This window comes from Leptidea sinapis, chromosome 1 (genome assembly GCF_905404315.1).
Source record: "Leptidea sinapis chromosome 1, ilLepSina1.1, whole genome shotgun sequence".
In the NCBI taxonomy this organism is placed as follows: domain Eukaryota; kingdom Metazoa; phylum Arthropoda; class Insecta; order Lepidoptera; family Pieridae; genus Leptidea; species Leptidea sinapis.
Window position 1 is genome coordinate 33,590,149 of NC_066265.1, and position 20,391 is coordinate 33,610,539.

Here is a 20,391-nt window from a genome sequence, read left to right on the forward strand (position 1 = left end):
CGGCGAGCTTGTCAAGTCAAACGGAAAAACACATTAGCGTTCAACGATCACCATTGCCAAACAAATTTTTGCGGCAATCATCTTAACGGCCTTTAGCTATAATCACCGAATTCGCTCACGCCACTAAACCAGCGATATTAAAAAACATATACTTATTAGCAAATACTAGATGCCGCACAAACTCTGGTTTTAGTGCATCGTTCTAGACTTAATACTTTATAGACATAGATATTTCACTGATCGTGTTGCCTCCTTTATAATAAAGGTAGTTGAACTCTTAAAAAACCAATTGCCATGATTAAAATTTTAATTAAAAAATAAGCCATATAAAATACATAACTTTGGTAGGTATAGATAATAATTAAAAAATAATATAGCGAATAAGTGGTGTACATAATTTAACATAATTTAATAAACATTTAGTAATTGTAACACAGCAACCATAAGCTACGATGATTTCTTACTTGATAATTACAAAACACAAACATTTGATAGTTTTATATAAGTAGATATACTTACGTGTTTTATGTTTATCTCTCCTGTATATTTCATCTGTGGCTAATGTGGCTTCACGATTAATTAAGGTTTATATTTATATATTAGTTAAAGTAAATAGTGATTGTGTGACTGTTTGTTGGTCATAATAAAGTTAAGAAATAAATAATTAAACAGTATCAATTTAAATCAACATTAAATAAATTTTATTTAAAAAAATATCGTTCTATTCGTTTCTAGCAGGGACAAAGGAAGCAGGGTATTACCTCCCTTGATTCCTTCTAGCTAAGAACCGAATGATGTGATGAATGATCATATTTTTTTATGAATAACTTATAAGTAGTTAAACTACGAGATATGGGTGACCTCCAGTTGAATACAAATTGATGTTTGAGTTGGAACGTTATTATCATAGCACTCCACTTCACGCCAGTTTTATGGCCTTAATCTAATTATTTGACCTCAAACAAATATTGTTATTGTTAATTCAAGTCAATGTCGGGCTGGTGACTGCAGTGCAGAGAATACCATAATATTACATCACAATGATCAAAGCATCCACGTGCTATAGAAATATTGACATCTTATTTTATCACATATTTATTATATTAATAAGTGGAGAGTCGGTTTTTTCTTTCGGTTATAAGTACTGCGAAAAAAACTGAACCGATCGAAAAAATACTTAAACCCTTAGAATAATAACGCTTAGAACGTGAGTAGGCCCAAGCTAAATGAGGCAGTTTCAATGTGGTCGTTAATGACCACATACGTTTCCCACCGCGTCAGTGTCATTCTGTCCACTTCCAGGACAATCAGTGCGTGAAATTTAATTGAAAAATTACTAACTGTACAGCACAAAGTACAAAGCATCTTATCATACAAATTAGGATAAGAAAATCACATTTCACACCTAAATACTATTTCACAACTTTTAATTTAAGCTAATAAGTTCGTCAAAATAGCAAAATAGTTCGTAATCAAAACAGACGCCATTACAAAAATATGTTGCCATCTATGAAAGTACTATATAGCCCGAGTTCCTCCGCTGGGATAGGTTTAGTGTTTATTGGTACATAGAGAAAAAAGAGGCTATAATGTATTTTATAATGGATTTATCCGATTTGATTGGTCGTCATTTAATTTTATACATAATAATGATATTCACACAAGCAATCACTAAATAACAAAAACTGTATTATACTATTTCCAGATGCTTTCTAGTTTCAAAAGTAAACAAGCAGCTAAACAGTGAAATTAACGCTCAACATTCAACAAAATCATGAATGACAATCTGCAATGACGTTTAACAAGTGATATTTGACGTAAAATTGAATTAATATGACGTGTGATAGATTCATTACTCACTTAACCAATCAATCGTTACTCAAAACATAATTTTCGCTTGTGAAATTGGCAAAAGATACTCATAACATGTAGCTTCCAATTAACGTTAATTGAGAAGTTACTAATCACAGCTTTACTTGGACATGGTGGACGAGGCCCTAAGGGCCTTAAACTAAGCGCTTTGTATAGTCACTATAAATATTTCTTTTAAATTACTGAATTTACCATATGTTTGGAAAAAGTTGAGCTGGTGAGAACATTAACGGCCACTCTTTTTAACCGACTTCATAAAAGGAGGAGGTTCTCAATACGTCGGTATGTTTTTGAAGTGAAACTTCTTTATCGACGTATGAAAGAAATTTTATAGCACATCGTCACGATTTTCGGTTACGCGCCATTTTGTTTTTTTTTAAATCCAAGATGGCCGCCGCGCAAATTTATGATTTCGACAATATTGATATCGAATCCAAGGTTCTCGAGGGTGCAGTGAACGAATTTGGCATCATTTTTTAAATCCAAGATGGCCGCCGCACAAATTTATGATTACAACAATATGGATATCGTATCTGAGGTTCTCGAGGGTGCTGAGAACGAATTTGGGATCATTTTTGAAATCCAAGATGGCCGCCGTGCAAAACTATGATTTCAACAATATGGTATGAAACGATATATCCGAGATATATCGTTTCATCGAGTTTCAAAAAACAACGATTCTAAAGACTTCTTTACTTAAACTTTAAAAATTGTTGCAACAATAAAATACGTGATGTTTTTATTAAATTCTTAATTTATATTTTATTTCTTCTTTCTTTATTACATAATATAATCTAGTATTTTTATAATTTACTGATTTAGGGAAATGTCTATTCACTTGCAACATTATTGGGCTGTCTGTGTGCGTATTGGCGAATGTAAGTACGTGACGCTCACGCACACATTAATTATAATGTTACTTCTAAATTGACACGAACTATGAATGAGACTATCATTCTGAGCGTTATTATTCTATGCTTAAAGATGCAGCGTGTTTCCGAGAAGGTTCAAGTCGTATAGGTACTTGAAGCTCTGTTCAAACTGAGGCTACTATCGCGCGGGACGCGGGACAGAAGTCGCTCGCGCCGATTGTGTCATAAACTTGTATGGCCGTGTTCAAATTGACGCGAATTCTCACAATGCATGTTGTTTCTCCACAGAAAAACCAAAAATGACACGCGGGAAGTCGCGTCAGTTTGAGAGGCTAATGAAGTGGCCTACGTGACCAAACGCACGTGGGGTGCGGTGCGGAGCGGCGCGAATTGAAGCGAACGCAATCAGTTGGCTTGATATTTTCGCGCGAAGTGGACGCGTCGGCCATATTTTTTTCAAGCAAAAATTAAGTAGTAATGTCGGAAGTAGAACATCTTATTATTGCTATCCAAGAACGTCCTACATTATGGGACAAAAGGAATAAAAGTTACCACAACCGTTTATTATCGCACCGCGAATGGGAGGCTGTGGCTAAAATAATTGGGACTACAAGTAAGTACAACATATTTCTTTATTATTATTACATTCTTAACAAAGGATGTTGCTCAAAATACAGTTTAAAGTTTTCTCTTGCCTGTGCGGCTGCTCGTGATGTAGCATTGTATCTTCTTTGAGAATTATGTCTTTGTGTTTGTGACATATTTTGATATGTTTTTCGGAAAAACATTAACTCATTCTCATTTATTGATTCAAGATCCCTTATAATATTGTGTAGTAAACATATGGCTTTGACGATATGAACTGCATTTGTAACATTCGTAAATCCTGGTACCAATTATGAAATTCCCCATGAGTATGCCTTTCTAAGTACACAGTATTAGTTCCACTTCTCTGCTTTATACACTTCTTCAATATCTCATATTTAAGATATGAATTTTCCAACAACATTAGCTTCCGTCCGTCCATGGCAAATGATTAATGCTAACTGAACTGAACGGCGGCGGAGGGCGCGGAGGGGACGGTTCGCGCGCACGTAGGACAGAGTAGCCGCATCGCTCCGCACCGCATTAAATTCGCATCGGATCGTTTCGCAATCGCGTTCGCGTTGAATCGCCCGCGAACGAGCGAATTGCTCTAAAACGCGTCCCGCGCGCTGTTCGCCTCAGTTTGAACAGAGCTTTCATCTGTTGGTGATTACTTATCTGGAACCTATATTATTTTGACTTAGAAATTACCTATAATATTCGCAATATAAATAATTCAGTCAAAGACATTTTATTAGACATAGCAATTCATACAATAAGAGGGCGCAGGGTACTTAATTTACAGTGCAATATATTCCACAAACTCAGACATCAACCTCACAATCTGTATTTGTAACTTCCTCGTACAACCAAACCGTGGAATGATCTTCCTTGCGCGGTACACCTTCTTTCCCAAGATACATTAGTTAGGTTTGTTTATTATGGTAAGGTAAGACTAGACCAATCGAATGAACTATCACTCATACTTTTAGGTCCATTGACAAGACATACAAGACGTGATAAGGTGGTGGATGCGTTATAAAAGGCCATTTAACATGTACCTTAGAAAAGCTGGAAAAACTACTTTATTCCGCCCAGCTTATCGAGCAGTCGGTCTGAATTTCGAGTTTTTCCTTCCAAGATACCCCGCGCCTATGAGGTACATATTCGCCCTCCAAGATCTCCGGCTGCGCTGAAAATGCTTTTAGGGATATCAGCACAGAGGAGGTTTTAAATCAGTAGGACGTTTACAACCGAGCCTATCGGGTTCTAAGTACGTAAATGTATTTTACTGCTCTCGAATAAAAAAAAACTTTATTCCCAAGTGATCTAAAGAATACAAGAGTGTGTAAATAAGCTAGAAACTTATATTACATATTAGTATAATAACATTTTTATATTGACTCACGTGCAATGTGAAACATAATTTTTTAATTAATTAATATTCAAGTCAGTTCTGTGAAGCTTTAAGCGGAATTACTACAACGTATAACAATGTACATAAAGTATTGTCTGGGGGAGTACCCTGGATGGTTATTCATGGATTTTTATTATTTCATGATAACTTATTCAATGTTTGTGGTGTGCTAGCTGTTCATCAATACTCTGACTCACCATTATTGAGCTACAGGTGAAGACTACCTATTGATATGTACTTCCCCGGGGCGTAAGTAAAATAGGGAAGTAAAAAAGGGGCGACTAAGGGCATGTGGGAGAATGTCGTCTGCCGTCCTACGATGGTACAACAAATGGGCTTGACTCGACCGACACAGTACAATACCGGTATGAAGTAGCGGGCCTGATATTTTGTATAGGTAAGTGTTGCGACGGCGCCCATCCCCTCAACCCTTATTTTACCCCAAGAGGGTACCGGCCCTTTTAAGAGTCAGAGTGTCCCTCCCGAGCATTCTTGCTCAAGCCGCCCATTATGATCGATGGAGGGCACGGTAGCGTTTATTGCTGAGAACAAATGAGACAACAACACCATGGTACCGTGCTCTGCGCTAAACGTGGACTGTTGCAACATTAGGGGAATCCATTCCAATTTAAATTCTTAAGTGTTTGTTTTCCTTACGATGATCCCAGTGTTTAAGCCGTTGCCGTAGCCTACAACAACAAAATCGACAAAAGTCAAAAGAAAGTTGATTTTGTATAATAAGTCTCTCTAGAGAAAGAAGAGCAGAATGGGAAACAAAAAAAATTGTGTTTCCGCAAATTTCTAAACAAATTCAAAAATCGGAATCATCAATAGACCGACACGATCTCAAGGACTCGTTCTCTAAGTAGGTATACATACATAGTATCTATAAGGTCCACATGATATATCCTACATTACGCTCTCTGACGCAACTTCAACTAAGTAGGTAGGTACCTACTTGACATCTTACAACATACAGTTGCAAGATCTATACAGATTTTGGACCGCTACAACTCTGAGCTGGGAAATGTTCGACTAACCTTTACATACTTACATAGGTATATTAATTATAATTCAATGACCTAAAAACATTTGTCCGCTCAATTTTTGAAAATGTTATGTTTGTACGTGTATAAATAATACACGGTTATGGTTACCACAACTATAAATACCTACCATTAACATTGTAAGGGAAACTAAAATATATTTACGTCAGAACAACCACATTCGTAAGAAACCTTGAGGCGAAAGCAATATCTATTCTAAAATTCTGAATAGAATATTAGGACAGACCTGCGAAAATCAGGTGGAAGTTTGATATAAAATTTTATAATTCCAACTCAGTGTATACATAATAATATTGTGGTTTAACATCACGTAGGCAAACTATTAAGCTTTACTTTTGTAAAAGAAATAGAAATATATTGGGGTTGATAAATAGAGCGAGACAATATAACTATCCGGCCCATATTTCGACTTTCCACCATATAGCTATCAATTACACCTTTAAATAAATAATATTTAGGTGATTTACTACTATTTAACGTTTTTATTTAAATTTAATGTAAGACATATTATTTATTATTATTAGGATGTAATCATTTATTTATTTTCACTTCTCTTCAGTGTCATGGAAACGTATGAATTTATTTTTCCCAAAACAATGAATTATTCGTTTATTACCTAGTTACTTGGTGCCAGTGCGAATCGTGAGCCGTGGTAGGTAGGTACAATAATTTTAATACTTAGGTAGGTACCTCAACTAAACTTAAGTAAATTAAATTCGTCATAATTTATGCTCTATTCATATTTTAGTTTTTTCATAAAAAAAACTTTTACTATCGAAAAACACTTTTGCAACAATGCAATAAATGTTCTAAGAATAAGATACATTATTGCTATTATTAGTAAAAACATTACCAAGAGTACACTATAGACATCTATTAACGACTTCTGAAACCATGTTGGCTGTTTTGTTGGAGGCGACGGCGGAGCATCTCGGTGACGAGCTACATACTCAGTCCAATAGATGGCGCTGTCCAGCACATTCATCGGCCTGTCATGCCAAAGGTCATGGATCTTTTTAACCATCTTCTGCATTCTGTTAAAATAATAGTAAAATAAATTTTTATTATTTAAAATTTATAGTAAAACTCAATGAAGATATGTTTTCAAATAAGGAGACTCAAACTACAATCCGTATTCTAGATGATGTCTCAATAAGTAATATGCGATCTATTGTGTTTTAGACCGTCTTCATAACTGTATAATGTAGCCTATATAGGACACGAAATTCACTTAATCATGGATTGGCATGTAGTCCTAGTAGGTACCTACGGACCAAAAAGTTGTCAGCTTACCTACTTATACAGTAACCGGAAAACAAAAGAGCATGGTAGGAAGTAGGTTATTGAAATTTGAATATTTGGTACATTTAGGTACAGATAGACAAACAACCCAGAATCCTCAAATAGAGACTCACGTCTCAGCTCTGCTCTAAAATAGTACTTACTTTGGTGAAGTTATCCTTTGAATGGCATCCACCAACAAATCAGAAGTGACTTGATCAAAGCTTAGAGTCACACCAAGACCAGCGTCTTCAATGGCGGCTACATTTGAGTACTGATCTCCGAAGAACGGCATCGTTATAAGGGGAGTCGCACAATGAGCTGCCTCTGACAAACTCAGCATTCCTCCGTGTGATATAAAGCCAATCACCTTAGGGTGGCCTGCAACATTGCAATGCAAAAGTCATTTCCTATTCTCCAAGTAGTTTTGCTTATTGTAGGGTAAATCTCTATGAAGAGTATTAGACTTTATTCAGTTGGCACGGTATGGCCTGTAGCTGAACACCGGATAGTGCTAATACAAAGACGCCATACATTAATCACTATCTTATTTAGTGTTGATATCAACATCATAAGACTTGTACCTATACATTCATAATTAACAATATTGTAGCCGTTATAGGACATAGGTCATATGTACTTGCTTGGGATATAATATGATAACAACTATCTATCCATACTCTGTGCTAATAATGATAATAATATACAAGTAAAGTTAAGAACATAGGTAGTTAGGTAAGAGTTATTTATAATATTTATTAACTAATAAACGAAGCTACATAATTATTGAAACGTTATCATTACATACCATGTTGACTAGAGTAAGATAGCAGTTGGAGTCTGTTTATTCATTACAATTATTAATTCTAAGTAAATATAATATGATTGTGTCTCTTGTCGTTTTGCTGCCTACTGTCGTTTCACAAACTAAACAGATAAGCATAGCGGACTCAATTTCCGTGATTATTTTTAGAGGTATTGATATATAGGTACTTCGAGTACCTAAATATATGTCATGCACACTTTTCTACCCGGGTAGCAGAGACTGCGTAAGGCGTAGGCAAGGTGGCCATCTAAATAAATAGAGATGTACGAGGCTCCCATCGTGCACTATGGTGTGAATAAAAAAAACTACGTTTAAAAAAACCGACTTCAAAAACTGAAATAACTAAAAATTTTATTTAATACACCTCTTATGCGAAACCTTATTTATATGTGCTACCTATTGATTTATTAAGTTATATTAGGATTATATTAAGATTATTTATATATTAAGTCAGTGCCAAGCCCTAAAACAAAATAAAAATATTATAAACAGCTTACTTACTGTAATTATTTAGGTTGTCTGGCCACGCGTGTGGGTCTGCATGGGTTAATTCTGTTCTAGACGAAGCTATCCCGATCAAAGGACCGCGTGGCGAGTGTAGGTACCTGTATAAAATTAACTTGGCACCGACTTCAAAGCTATCAATATGTAGCACATACAAATAATAGTATTTTATTAATATTAAACCTTTAGGTTTGCATAAGAGGTGTATTAAATTAAATTTTTAGTTATTTGATACCTTTCAGTTTTTGAAGTCGGTTTTTTTAAACGTAGCTTATTTTTTATTTTTTACGTTTTAGTGTCAGTTAATAATAATATTTAATCAAACTGAATGAAAACTCCAAAAAACGCGGTACACAGAAAACAATTATGCCATCCAGGTAGACTAAAATTTTCATATAAATGTTCATAAAGTGAAAACTAATGGGCCAAACTATGTAAAATTTTTATGGGACCAAATGGCATCTATTACGTAAATCGGATCACAAATCTCAGAGTAATCGGTGTACATACATACAAAAAAAATACCGATCGAATTGATAACCTCCTCCTTTTTGAAGTCGGTTATCATTAAATCGTGTGATTATCATTAAAGAATATCGACAAATTGAATTGGAAAAATGCTCGTCTGATGCTCAACTATTTATTGAAAGAAGGTGTTATGATCTGCCAAAAGGCATTAAGATGCCAAAATAAAAGAGTATCCATAAAGATAAGGTTGGATTATAAAGACAAGGATCAACCTACAGAGTCTCCCAAAAGCCGGTATGAAATAGATTTTTCAAAGTAGAAGACACACAATGAAGCGACGTCTCTACGCAACGCCAAGTGATCCAGCCGTTCACAGAGCACTGGGTCCCCGACAATTCGAGCTGCTCTGCGTTGCACGCGGTCAAATGGATCGAACTGATACTGGGGTGCGCCATACCAGAGATGACAGCAATACTCCATGTGTGGCCGGACCTGCGCTTTGTAGAGCGCTAGTATGTGGGCCGGCTTGAAGTATTGCCGTGCTCTATTAATGTCACCCAGTTTCTTTGAAGCCAATTTGGGTTTGCCTTCCAGATGACCACGAAATCGGCAATCGCTCGAGATTTCAAGACCCAGTATTCCGAGGCGAGGCTTTGAGGGAAGTGTTGTCGAAAAGCGGTGATACGACAAATAGGGTATTTTTAGTGGTAAACGCGCAAACTTGAGTCTTCTGGGGGTTAAATTGGACAAGGTTCAATTTTCCCTATTCCGCGACCTTCTCAAGAGAGGACTCGATGGAAGACACAAGTTCTCCCGGCACTGGTCGACGAAATCCCGAGAGAGACCTGCATGGCCCGTGTATACGGCATCACCAGTGCTGTCGTCTACGAAGAAACAGCGTGGGAGACAGTACACAGCCTTGGGGCACTCCAGCATTCACGGGCTTCGGGTTCGAGCAATATCCGTCGACAACGACCTGTATGCTGCGCCCAGTGAGGAAGCTGGAGGTCCACTTGCACAAGCTCTCGGGAAGCCTTGAGATGGAAGTTTTTTTGATGATGGAAGTTTTGAGAGGAGCGCCTTGTGCCATACACGGTCAAAGGCCTTCGCTATATCCAGGCTAACTGCCCGGCCTTCCCCCTTGCTTTCAATAGCCGCAGCCCATCTATGTGTTAGGTATACCAGAAGATCACCTGCCGATCGACCATGGCGAAACCCGTATTGTCGGTCGTTGATCAACTGGTGACCCTCTAGGTATACCAAGAGCTGACGGCTAATTATGCTCTCCATGATTTTGGAGAGCAGGGAGGTAATAGCAATAGGCCTGTAGTTTGCCGGATCCGAACTGTCTCCCTTTTTTTTGGATCGGATGGACAAGGGCTGACTTCCTTGAGTCAGGGACTACGCCTTTAGAATAAGAGTGCCGGAATAAACGCGTTAGCACCGGCGTCAACTCAGGGGCACACGTTCTAAGCACGATTGGAGAAATGCCATCCGGCCCGCTCGACTTTCTGACGTCCAACGAAAACAGAGCTCGCCTAACAGTTTTCTGTCTGAACTGTACTTCAGGCATAAAGCTCGGACACCGCGGGATGGTCGGCGGTGTTTTTCCGTTGTCGTCAAGAGTCGAGTTGGAGGCGAAAAGAGTGCACAAGAGATCGGCTTTCTCTTTTGCCGTATGGGCCAGGGTGTCATTCCTCATGTGCAACGGCGGCATGGTCGGCTGGCTGAAGTTACCAAGAGCAGCTTTCGACAACGACCAGAACTTGCGTGTTCCGGTCGGGTAACTGGAAAGCTGCTCGCCGATTTTGACGACGTGTTTTGACTTTGCACGGGCGACTTGCCGCTTAATAAATCTGGAGGCACGGTTGTATTTCCTCTTAAGAACTATGCAGTTCGGATCCTTTGTGCCCAGCGCCGCAACCCAAGCTCGATACGCCTGTTTTTTATTATATTATATTTATATGTGCTACTTATTGATACTTTTCAGTTTTTAAGTCGGTTTTTTAAACGTAGTTTTTTTTATTTTTTACTTTTTACCGTCAGTTAATAATAATATAATATAATCAAACTGATTGAAAACTCCAAAAAAAAAACTGTACACAGAAAACTATTATGTCATCCAGGTAGGCGAAAATTTTCATATAAATGTTCACAAAATGAAAACGACTGGGCCAAACTATGTAAATTTTTTATGGGACCAAATGGCATCTATTTTCCATCAAACAAAAGAAATATTACGTAAATCGGATCATAAATCTCAAAGTAATCGGTGTACATACATAAAAAAAATACCGATCGAATTGATAGCCTTTTTGAAGTCGGTAAAAAAATAAAAACATAATAACAAATATGGATTTGCGATTTATGCCTTTAAATCAGCATAATGAAAATTTTGGATTTGTCTATTATTTTAGTAAGTTAAGAAATATACCAAACGATGAAATATTATGAAACTGTCAAAAGGCATATTAAAGAGGACTCAGAGCGAGCTTTTCGCGCTAGTTATAAAGGTTCGTAAACTACTGACGACATACCGGATGCACATGTGGAGGCTGCGTCTTTGTAAGTGTATATGTTTATTGTAAGTCTATGTTGTAGTTGCCCTAATTGCTCTGGATTTACTGGAGACATTCAAATCAATTATTAAAATCGCCATACAGAAGGCTATTATGCAACCAATGTATGAGACAGTTGCAATTTATGTTTACGTAATAATAATAAGGTCGGGGCCAAAGCGGACACCAAGTAATGTTAGGTAATAAATACTATCTGTTTCATTAACAGCTGAACTTGGCTGAACAACTGTTACCTACCAGAAGATTTTATATAACTGTTTTGCAACATATTATTCGTTTTTAAAAACTGTTAAAGTCTTTTACAAAAATCTGAAAGTAAATAACGATATCGACGCGGACGTTAACAGATATGTTCTATTCTTAAAAAACATCACGCAATCGTATTGTGTATTTCGTGTATAAATGAGATTTGCATAACATTACATTACCACTTAGCTGGTGACATGATTTATGTATAGGGTACGATACGACATGGGTATCTTAAAAAACAGCTCGTAAACTTTCCTTAAAGGCCGCCAACGCTACTGTGATTACTCTGGTGTTTTAGGAGAATGTGGGCGGCGGCGATCACTTAACATCAGGTGACCTGGACGTTCGTTTGTCCTCCTCTTACATAAAAAGGGTTTTTATTGTGAACCATGCCCGCCACTCCTACGTCTATATCGATTTTTGTACACAGATTATCTTGCTCCAAACTAGGCATAGCCTGTACTATGAGTGCAAAACAACTATGTAATATTTAAAACAATATACTTACTTAAACATACATAAATACAAATGATGAATTAATTCTATCCATATTCATCATATAAATGTCTGCACAAACCAGGTTTCGAACCCGGGACTTCTAGGTCAGTGGGCAGGGTCACTGACCACTGGGCTTTATGGGTCATCTTTATACTTACATAGTATATCTCGTTGCGGTAACCATGGACTTGTCAAAATTTTATTATTATTTCCTGCAGGTAGAGTTATATTTTCTATCTTCCAGATAATCTTATATGGTAGTTTATTAAAAGCATCCAAAAACTGTTGTTTTTTGTATGGGCTCATTGTATCTGCATTCAAGTTTGATCCAAAACTAAAGAATATTGCCCCGTGCTCCGCAGATGACAAAAAGTCTTCTATGTTCTGAAATCAGAAGAAAATCTTCTTGAAATTATCAACTTAAGCAAACTAATAGTTTAAAGGTTATGTTAAAAGCCTAACGCTACACACCTATATACATATATTATGTTATGTATTCAAGGTTGCTATCAATTTATATAACATGGCTAACGCATTGCATTGGTCCCTATAACAGCCTTGCGTAAGGCTTTAATTACATGTTAGTTACAGATGGACATACGACTGAGTAAGGTGAGTTCTAGGAGACGGGCGTTCGAATTCAAAAACACAAATTTTTACTAAATATTATTTTTGCGTAAACCCTGAAAAAACACTAATTATAATATAAAATAATTGGATTTTAGAGCAAAAATCTGTAAAATTCTTACTGTTTGTATATTAGACTAGCGACCCGCCCCAGCTTCGCATGTGATTAGGAGTGATCATGTAGTTTATACTGAATCATGCATAATATGCAGCTGAATTTTCGTTACACAATACGAGCTTTGCTTTGGAAGTGACGCGCAATAGAGCAACGTAAACTGTCCATGGTATAAGTACTCGAAGCTCAAGATTGACGCCCTCAACGTTACAAGTTTCGTTTGTTTTATAACATATGATACAAATTCAAATATTTTTATTCAAAATAGTATTTAAAATCACTTATTGAACGTCAATAACTACCATCTATTGGAAATAGTATGCCTCAGACCTGAGAAGAACGGGCGCAAGAAACTCTTATATATAAAATATATGGATTACAATAAAATATCATACAATTAAAATTTAGAATTAAAGAGCCTGAGGGTGTTCGCTCCATTCCCAGTCTGTGGTATCATTAAGAAAATCGTTTATGTTATAATAACCTTTCCCACACAAGCGTTTTTAATCACAACAAACACTTTTCTTCAATACTTACATCACAAATAACTATAACTATATGTTAGTATAATAATCTTGTGAATACCCACACATCATAATATTAATACACGCACATACGACATTAAGTAGGTTATCATTTCTCTAAGGATCAACACGTTTACTTATAAAATAATTAATATTGTTTAAATGTAATATGATAATATAAAATGAATGACGTCATGGCTCATTTACAATTACCGCGTCATTTGAAAAATTTGTAAAATTATAAACTTAATAAATAAATAAAATTAAAACACCTTTAGCTTTCTTCATAACTACATTAAAAGAGAAAAAAATACACTTGATTTCTATGTCTATGACCTGTCATTAATTGTGTTTCTGGTTAGGATAATATATTCTGTGCAAAAAAAATTAAAATAATGTATTATTGTAAGTATCTATCCCTACTCTGTTGCATTATCATCAGTAACTATTGAAAAATGTCCGATTTAATTTGAAAATTACGTAACAAATAAAGCGTATAAAAATATAATTGAATCGCTTGCCATCTTTAGACATTGCAGGAGTTCCACGTTTCCATAAATACGAGTTACTCCCGCAGACACTACATACAGATCCTACTAAAAATAGTTCGATCACAATGCTTTCAAAAAGTCAAGAGTCTCTAGTAGAACCAGAACTGGGCTGCAATCAGCTGTACCACTTCTATGACTTAATAACTCTATCTATAAACCCTGACTCTACAAGCTTATTACTTTGGTAAATAAACATGCATTTCGTTTGTATGGATTTTCTGTCTGGCAGGCGCCCCATAAATTTTGGTTTGTTTTATTTATTTAGAGAATTGGTAATAAGGTTATCATAACAGCTTAAACCAAAGTATCATAAAATACTTCATCAAATTTTTATAATTTTTCAATATACTGCATTACAAAAAATCTTGATGTAGGTATGACCTCCATTTTATGACTTACGCGAGCCCCATAAGTCAAGTGGATCAAAAATTATTTAAATTATGAATGTCAAAGTTATTAATTCACCACTTTGTTTTTCAAAGTTGAGCTTATTTAAGAAGAAGTGATAAAAAACCCATTGCCACTCTTTTAAATAAATATTTACAGATACAAATATTTATAATACAATGCTCAAAAGCTTCAAGTTACTTACAAACATATTTTTGTAAGAAAAATATATAAGTAAATGTATATTTAATCGAAGTATTTAATCTCGTTGTCTATAACCTCCTGCCTTCGTATCATGGGAAGGTCATTAATTATGCTATTGCGGTAGAATTCTGGGGTCTTGGAGTCAACAATTTCTATAAAGGGATTTTGTTATGCTTCTTGGGAAAATACTTTTTACTATCTCCAGATCACTGAAAATTTATAGTCGGTTAGGTAAGGCATTCCTGAGGATGTCGGTGTGATTCTAAATATATTTCCTGTTGAGTAAAAAGGGTTTCTCGAGCCATGTGATTATAATTTAGCCCACTTGGGGACCCATATAGCCCAGTGGTTAGTGACCCTTCCTACTAAGCTTAGAGGTCCTGGGTTCGAATCCCAATAACTACAAACTCATGACGAATATGGATGTTTGTTTCCGAGTCATGGATGTTTATATGTAATTATGTATGTTTAAGTAAGTATATCGTATCAGATAATATATTCCTGTATTGTATCCTCTACCCATAGTACAGGGTATTGCTCGTTTGGGACAAGATAATTTGTGTAAAAGTGTGTCAATATATAAAAAAATCATGGAGAAAAAATGGTGAAGATCAGTTGAAGAGTCGGGGCTGTCTGACTGCGAGTTTCGAAGTTCAGCACAATAGACATTATTTTATGGTATTATTGTTTGAACGAAGGAAGTTATAGTGAAATTACACCATAAAGTGACCACCATGAAGTGAGCAGTAATGATCACATTTCTAGGAGTAATCTATAGCGATAATGATGATTCTACTATGAATTTTGTTTTTCGCGTATCTTTGGTCTTACCTCAATTTAATTGTCATACTATAATAATTATTAACCGCGACATCGTAAACGGCAGGCACAAGGCTGCCGACTTCTTTAGTGTTGCAAGAAAATGTGGGACGTGTTTGACCTTTTACTGATGTATCTAATGATGAATGTATTTTATTGTTTGTATCATATGAAAGGCATAAAAGGCATTTATTTTCTCAAAATTGATTCCTTTAGAATTCTTTTTGATGTCATTTCTAATAACTACTAGATACTACTACCGCTTCGGAAGCAAATGGCGCTCTGAGAGAGAAGAAGCGGCGCAAGAAACTCTCCCCGCATTCTTTTTTTGCGCTCTTTTCAATTAAAATATACAATATTGTACAGTAATTTCTATCGCTATAAAATAATGACAATCTAGTCCCAGGCTGACCGATCATTTAGATATTCAGCAGTGGAGTAATAGGATTTACGACAGAGCCATTTACTTATAAAACATTTAAATTTATTTATAGATAATGCCTGAACAGTAGCTGGGACTTTATTATAGAAGTGTATACATTTACCCTTAAAGCTATTATGTATCTTATGAAGCCTACTAGAATTAGTTAAAAGCAATCCCTTATTTCTAGTGTTATAATAATGAAAATCACTATTAAGAGCAAAATATATGTTATATGTATTTATTATTATATAAATATACAATTTTTTTTAAAAAATCAATCAAGGTTAAAATGTTCGTTAGAACTGTATAATGTGTTATCTTTGTATAGTATAAAACGAAGTTGCTTTCCGACTCTGTGTATACACAGACTCTGGATATATCCAGTAACTCAGTTATTTATGCGGTTTCGGTTCGTCAGATTTTTCACGGATAATTTTTTTTTATGTGTTATATTTTGCTACCAAGTCGCTAAATAAATTAAACCTTTAGAAATAAACAAAAATTATGTGATATTTATTCTTCTAAAAACCTAAAGAAAACACCGCAGTATTATCTAATATATAAAATTCTCATGTCACGGTGTTTGTAGTTAAACTCCTTCGAAACAGCTTGACCGATTCTCATGAAATTTTGAGTGCATATTGGATAGATCTGAGAATCGGACAACAACAATTTTTATCCCCCTAAATGTTAAGGGTGGTCCACGACAATTTTTTTTTTAATTTTTTTGACATTTTTTTTAATTTGTTTGATTATGAGTCAGCATTAAAAAATACATACAACTTCAAATTTTCACCCATCTACGATCAATAGTTACTTTTGTATTACAACGTTTTCTGGGTCAGCTAGTATGTCGCAGGGAAATGATAATAACACAGATTTGGTCAATTCCATAAGTAAGTTGATCAAATGCCAGGGTTGGTTCCGTGAAATGACAATGAGTGACGCGACTAGAAGAACTTACGATGTAAAAGCGCGCGAAGCGAGCATCAGATTTGGCTTCTACTTGGACTTTTGAGAAACTTTTATCTGTTTTGAGGTCAGATTACATTAATTTGATTTTCAAGAGACTGGTGCGTTTCCTTTTCATGAGAGTGGGGGAGTGAGCCAGGGGACAGAGGACATCTCCCTCCCTCCATACGATACCAAATTCTTACCTTAAATTATGTCTAAGTCTTACCAAATAAACCTTATAAATACCAAAGAAAATAGTATTTGACAATTCACGGAACCAACTCTGGCATTTGGTCAAATCACTACATTTGTTTCGAGAAATGCTTAAATCGTGTTGTTATTTTAACATCTTTCGAGATTTGACCAAATCACTGTTTTTATCATATTCCTACGACATATAATATATACACATATATTATTAAGTTTACTAGCCACGTTACGATAGATTCGCAGCAACAATTTCTTTCATTAATGAAAATTGCTTGCTGCGGAATTTACTAATATTCGGCATTTATCATTAACCAAATACTGGCTACAAATATAGACCATTCCAATGAATACTTTAAAAGATATCAGAAGATATGGAGCAAACAAACTTGTTATGCCTACTACTCGGTTAAGTCGAGTTAGTCAGTCTTTTTTGTTGGTCGTTGAAAAAAAATGTACAACGATATTCAAAAGAATTGTTAATGAAGAAAAGTGTACCAGAATGTAAAATTAATTTTAAATTTTTTCATAGTATATTATTAAAGAATTTAACTTACTTAAAGTCAGAAGAGCCAGTGACTTATGGCCCCATAAGTCTCAGTTCATATTGTTAAATCATTAATTGAAATTATTGCTCGTGATTCTGTCACTAATGAATAATAAGCATTTCTTATTTACAGCATTTAGATAATAAATTGGTGATCATTTTTTACTTTACTGCATTACGTTTACTTTTTCCATTAAAAGAACGCTCAATTTAGTTTCAAAAAACTTTTAAGTCATTCTCTTGTACAGTAAAGCGCGTACACCTTCCTTAAAGGCCGGCAACGCTCCTGTGATTCCTCTGGTGCTGCAAGAGATTGTGGGCGGCGGTGATCACTTAACAACAGGTGACCCGTACGCTCGTTTGTCCTCCTATTCCATAAGAAAAAAGTAGACTTTTGGCGTTTTAGTAGGTATTAAGTACTTATTGCTTTTCTAGTAACAATATATTTCTTCTCAAAACCACGTATTCTTTGATTTATTTATATTGTCATCATGCCCATTAATAACGGATTACGGAGACGGCTTTTGGAATTCGGACCTAAAACACGCTTAAACAGCAAGCCGAACTATTATCGTTAGAAGTTTATAAATAAAATCTTCTATATAAGAGGGGGCAAATGGACAAGAGGATCACGTGATGGGAAATGGTGAGGCAACCCCCCAATATACATCCGACACAACAGAATCAAGTACCGGCTGCAATTTTCCCGAAATAGACCTGAGAAAGAGAAATTAGACCATACTCTGAACTTAAAGTCTGGCAATGCATCTCTTGACCCCTGGTGCTACTGATAACCTTGGGCAACAAACAGAATTTGAAGTTTTAAATGATACTTACTTGTAACGTAGGTATCGATGAGTTATAAATATAAATTAATTTAAAATAACTCCCAAACAAGCTCACCTTTGGTATTGGCTTCTGTTTATCAATATGTAGGCCGCCAACTTCCAGAATCTGCGGTGACATAATCCTAGCGCCTGTCACAGAGTAATGTTGATACACAAACATCATTTTCATGTTCTTTGTAACATCCTCCATATGTAAATTAACTTCTGGTGCATGTTTCTTAAATACATTTTCTATAATTCTTAACGTTGACTTTTCCACTGATTTCATTAATAAATAAGCCAGAAAAGATTCAATTTTATAAAACAGGTTTGGATGTACACCGGCGTTGGAGAAATAAAAAGCTTCGGATGAAAAATCAAAAGGTAAACCCAGTCTAGAGTAAGACCAGGGTAGTAGAGTGTGAGACGTAAAACCAATTATGGGCGCATTAAAGTACGCAGCGGCAAATGCAAGTCCGCAGTCACACATGAACTGTTCAACAAATATCACATCGTATTGATACTTTTTAGTTAAAAACTCTTTTACGAATTCATTTTGAAGTAGATTCTCACAGTCTTCTATAGTACTTGCAGGACTGGATTCATAGTGACGATGAAAATTAATCCATCTGGCGTAGTGTGGCCCCAATGAATCAAAGTCCGATACAAGCGGCATGACAATTTTTCGTTCTCGCTTGTATGATAGGTCAATATAAGTCATGTTTTCCGGTGGAGGTTCCTCAATGTAATTATTGATTACCGTAACATGATGCCCTTTCTTGGCTAACTCTCTAAAAAATCTATCGAAAGCCATATAATGACTTTTGAGCGGCAGAGTTACTATTGCAAGAATATTATACGCTGCTACATGAAAGTTTTGCAAGAGGCCTAGTAAAGCCAACAGTATTAAAACCTTCCAGATATTCAACATCTTGTTAATTCACAATTCCACATATAAACAGGAAAGGTTAACGTACGGAGTCACCACGCGCCCGCACGCGTCAATCTCGCTCGAATGTTTATTATTAACTGAATAGTGAATGCAGAATGACCACAGAAGTCAGAACACATGGATCCATAGTTCATACTTTATCGTAAGCTCTGCAGGCCGCAGTGACATAATGATCTCTAGCTTCTAATTCACTATCAATCTATAATTATTATAACAAGTTTAGATTTATAGTAAAAAAAGGTCCGGTTTCCGCTAGTTATTCTATATTGCTTTTGGTAGGCAACTGATTGTTTTCAGAAAAATAAAGGACCGAAACAGTTGAAATCGTTGAAAGCGATGCATAGTAGGTACAGCTCAGGGGAGCTCTGTTTCACTGCGACCAATGTAGATCACACTGTGATAATCACTTTTAACTATAGCTCACTGCTGAGATTGAATCATTTCATAAATCTTATTATGTATATATTTTGTGAGCTGACGTATCTCAAGTGGTTGAAGAATTGGATTACCCAAAGAGATACTGAGTTTTCGCATTAAAGGACCACAATCAGAGAGGATGTGAAACGGGTTTTCGTCTCCACTATTACAGAATCTACACGCTCTGCAATGTCTGAGACCTTTAGGAGGAGGATTGAGAGGTGTTTGTTCAAACTCATAGCTTAGTACTTAGTAACCCAGGTCTGTTAGGTTAGTCAACAAGTCCAAAAAGCGTGTTAATTCTTTATAGAGCTCCTTAAAATAAGAGCTGTTTCGATTTAGAATGACATCTAAAAAATGTATTTATTGAAAGTATTGGGCGTTCTATAAAGAGTTTGAGAACTTTAAATAAAAATACAGGACAAAAATATTTTTGGAATATATTTTCTGTTATTATAATCTGGTAGTTAATTTTATGGCCTTTATTTCTTAAATATGATTTCCGACATATGTGCGCCGCGGCTACGAGTTACGTAGTCCATTCTATCGATCCAATTTTCCATTTATTTTTTCAATAAATCTGGCCGTATGGCGTCAATAATGGCTTCCATAGCTTCA

General features: G+C 35.7%; 1 protein-coding gene across 2 annotated transcripts; it reads right to left on the reverse strand.

The window, feature by feature from the left end:
* Window positions 1–293: 293 nt before the first annotated feature.
* Window positions 294–19,409, reverse strand: LOC126966267 (UDP-glycosyltransferase UGT5-like). 2 transcript variants are annotated; one of them, XM_050810261.1, is made up of 5 exons: window positions 18,481–19,409; window positions 12,377–12,602; window positions 7,259–7,475; window positions 6,667–6,847; window positions 294–5,435 (listed from the first exon to the last, which is right to left on the reverse strand). In XM_050810261.1, exons 1-5 carry the CDS (start codon window positions 19,333–19,335, stop codon window positions 5,418–5,420), a joined length of 1,497 nt encoding a protein of 498 aa, XP_050666218.1. In that variant the 5' UTR covers window positions 19,336–19,409; the 3' UTR covers window positions 294–5,417. The 2 variants fall into 2 exon arrangements, with proteins under 2 accessions (XP_050666218.1, XP_050666209.1); XM_050810252.1 differs by having other exon boundaries at window positions 294–6,847.
* Window positions 19,410–20,391: the final 982 nt, after the last annotated feature.

Excerpts from the sequence above, each read along its gene's own strand:
- LOC126966267 (XM_050810252.1), bottom strand. The coding sequence starts at position 19,335 with ATGTTGAATATCTGGAAGGTTTTAATACTGTTGGCTTTACTAGGCCTC. Across the intron at positions 7,476-12,376 it reads ACCGCAACGAGATATACTAT|GCCACCCTAAGGTGATTGGC; the intron begins GTAAGTATAAAG and ends GCAATGTTGCAG. Across the intron at positions 6,848-7,258 it reads CAAAGGATAACTTCACCAAA|AATGCAGAAGATGGTTAAAA; the intron begins GTAAGTACTATT and ends TTATTTTAACAG.